General features: G+C 47.1%; 1 protein-coding gene across 1 annotated transcript in view; it reads left to right on the top strand.

Annotated features, from left to right (window-relative positions):
• The window catches only part of RUVBL2 (RuvB-like AAA ATPase 2), a 20,991-nt gene that overhangs the window by 8,251 nt on the left and 9,649 nt on the right, over positions 1-3,091 (top strand). Inside the window, exons 5-7 of the mRNA XM_012643028.1 lie at positions 1,744-1,811; positions 2,521-2,627; positions 2,719-2,812. Of these exons, the coding sequence (XP_012498482.1) occupies positions 1,744-1,811; positions 2,521-2,627; positions 2,719-2,812 (269 nt within the window). The remainder of the gene's footprint in view (positions 1-1,743; positions 1,812-2,520; positions 2,628-2,718; positions 2,813-3,091) is intronic.

Genomic DNA, 3,091 nt, shown 5'->3' with positions numbered 1-3,091 from the left:
AAAAAAAAAAAAAAAAAAAAAACTAGAGCTTTGCCCACCCGCTGGAACCCCCTTCCTAAGTCTCTAAGATCAGAGTTTTATCACCTAACTGTGCATTCCTAGACACTGTAATTTATCTGTAAATCTACAATTTATCTGTAAATCTTTCATTTTGTTAAATGCAGTAAAATCACATGATATAAAATTAGCCATTTTAATGTGAACAATTCTGTGGCATTTAGTACATTCACAGTATTGAGCAACTATCACCTCTATCTAGTTCTACAACTTTTCTGTCACCTCAATGGGACACTCTGTACCCATTAAGCAGTAGCTCCCATTCACTCCTTCCCCCAGCCCCTGGCAACCACCAGTCTGCTTTCTGTCTCTACGGATTTGCCTATTCTGGGTGTTTCATGCAGTTCCGTGAAAATGGAATCCTATATGATCTTTGTGTCCAGCTTTGTTGACTCAGCATGGTGGTTTTGAGGTTCATCCATGTTTGTAGTTCTTTTTTATACATTAAGTTATAACTGCTAATAAAATGCTTATAAGAAGAAAAGGTGGCCGGGCTCGGTGGCTCACGCCTATAATCCCAGCACTTTGGGAGGCCGAAGGTGGAGGCTCGCTTGAGCTCAGGAGTTTGAGACCAGCCTGAGCAAGAGTGAGACCCTGTCTCTAATAAAAATAGAAAAAAAATTAGCTGGGTGTTGTGGCATGCACCTGTGGTCACTGCAACTCGGGAGGCTGAGGCAGCGGGATCGCTTGAGCCCAGGAGTTTGAGGTCGCTGTGAGCTAGGCTGATGCCACTGCACTCTAGCTGGGGTGACAGAGCGAGACCCTGTCTCGGGAAAAAAAAAGAAAAAGAAAATGTGCTTCAGGCCCTTTGACCTGATGCCTAAGCCCCTTCCAGTTCTACATCTTGCCATGTGGACACTCTCCTCTTTATTCGTTCGCCCTCCCCGCCTTTTTTTTTAAGAGATGGGATCTCACTGTGTTGCCCAGGCTCAAGTGATCCTCTGGCCTCAGCCTCCCAAGTAGCTAGGACTACAGATGTGCACCACGTGCCCATCAAGCAATTAAAGTTTAAATTTTAGGCCGGGTGTGGTGGCTCATGCCTGTAATCCTAGCACTCTGGGAGGCTGAAGCATGGAAGATCGCTTGAGCGCAGGAGTTTGAGACCAGCCTGAGCAAGAGCAAGACTCTATCTCTACTAAAAATAGAAAAAAAGCTAGTTGGGCATTGTGGCATGTGCCTGTAGTCCCAGCTACTCAGGACACTGAGGCAGGAGGATCCTTTGAGCCCAAGAGTTTGAGGTTGCAGTGAGCTACGATGACACAACTGCACTCCACCCAGGGCAACAGAACGAGACTCTGTCTCAAAAAAAACCCACAAGTTCGAATTTTAAAAATGTGGTAGGAGAGTCAGGCATGGTCACTTGAGCCCAGGAGTTCGAGTCCGGCCTGGGCAACATAGTCTCAAAAAAAAAAAAAAAAGGTACTTCTTTTAATAGGTTTTTAATGACAAAAGAAATCCCTGAATACATCTTTCGTGTAAAAGTATAGACCAAAAAAATTCCCTTTAACTCCCTTCTCTAATCTTGGCCCTTTTATCTTGCCTCCTGTCCCTACAAAAGGAACAACGACTGGTAGTATAATTCAAGAAAACAAGGGTAATTGGATCTCCTGGGGAAAGCCTGAAAAACATTAACTGTGCTTCTCTTTAGAGGAGGGTACATGGAATTTTTTTCTCCTTTTTGCTTAGCTGTGTTTTCTGATGTTGTGATCAGCAAAAACACCTTTTATTTGGATATAAAAGAGGAATGCCGGAGTGTGACTTCCTTCACCGTTTTGTGGGATCTTGGGCATGTGGTGTTACTTTCAATAGATTTTATTTTTTAGGTCTGTGTTTGTTTATTGTTTTTTGGACGTTTTGAGACAGGGTCTCACTGTGTTCCCTAGGCTGGCCTCAAACTCCTGGGCTCAAGCAATCCTCCCACCGCAGCCCCCCAAGTTGCTGGGACTGTAGGTGCAAGCCACTGTGTCCGGCTTGTTTACTGTTTGTATTAACAGCTTTATTGATTTGACATCCAATAAGCTGCACAAATTGAAAGCGTACATACAGTATGTTCAGTTTGTATGTACATGTACACCACGAAGCCATCACCACGTCAATTTAGTGACTATATCCCTTGTCCCCAAGAGCTTCTTTGTGTTATGCCTGTTTTAAAGCTGTGTAACCTAGGCGCAGTGGCTCATACCTGTAATCCCAGCACTTTGGGAGGCCAAGGTGGGAGGATTGCGTGAGGCTGGGAGTTCAAGATCAGCCTGGGCAACATAACGAGACCCCATCTCCATAAAAAATTTAAAAATTAGCTGGATATTGTGGTGCACACCTAAAGTTCTAGCTACTCAGGAGGCTGAGCTAGGAGGATCGCTTGAGCCCAGGAGTTGGAGGCTGCAGTGAGCTATGACTGAAAAACAAGCTATGCTTTGAAGTCTCTTCTCTCTGAACCCTTTCCCTGGTTTGTCACCCTCTCAGGGTTCCAAGGTGGGCAAGTTGACCCTCAAGACCACAGAGATGGAGACCATCTATGACCTGGGCACCAAGATGATCGAGTCCCTGACCAAGGACAAGGTCCAGGCGGGGTGAGCTCTTGGGGGCCCTGCCAGGCGGCCAGGACCATGGGAGAGTGTGGGCCCTTCTTCTCCTCACTCCTGCCTTCCCTCCCGTTCGCAGGGACGTGATCACCATTGACAAGGCAACAGGCAAGATCTCGAAGCTGGGCCGTTCCTTCACACGTGCTCGTGACTACGACGCCATGGGCTCTCAGGTACACGCAGGGCTCTGGGGACCCCTTCCCCCCAGCACTGGATGTTTCCATCTCCTCCATCACCCTCATGGCCCACGGGGTCTGGATCCTCCTGTTACCCTGACCCCTATGTCCCTGGTACTCCTGGGTCTTCCCTGTAACCCTGGGACATTTGGGACCCCTCAACCTGGCAGTACAACTTCCCACTGCCCCCTGTTGCCCACGGTTTCTGAGGTCCTCCAGGAGTCCCCATAACTGTGGATCTCTGGAATGCCCCTAGTTTTTTTTTTTTTTTTTTTT

Source organism: Propithecus coquereli, unplaced genomic scaffold (assembly GCF_000956105.1).
Source record: "Propithecus coquereli isolate 6110/MARCELLA unplaced genomic scaffold, Pcoq_1.0 Scaffold193, whole genome shotgun sequence".
Taxonomy (NCBI): domain Eukaryota; kingdom Metazoa; phylum Chordata; class Mammalia; order Primates; family Indriidae; genus Propithecus; species Propithecus coquereli.
This window is presented reverse-complemented; position numbering and strand designations above follow the sequence as displayed.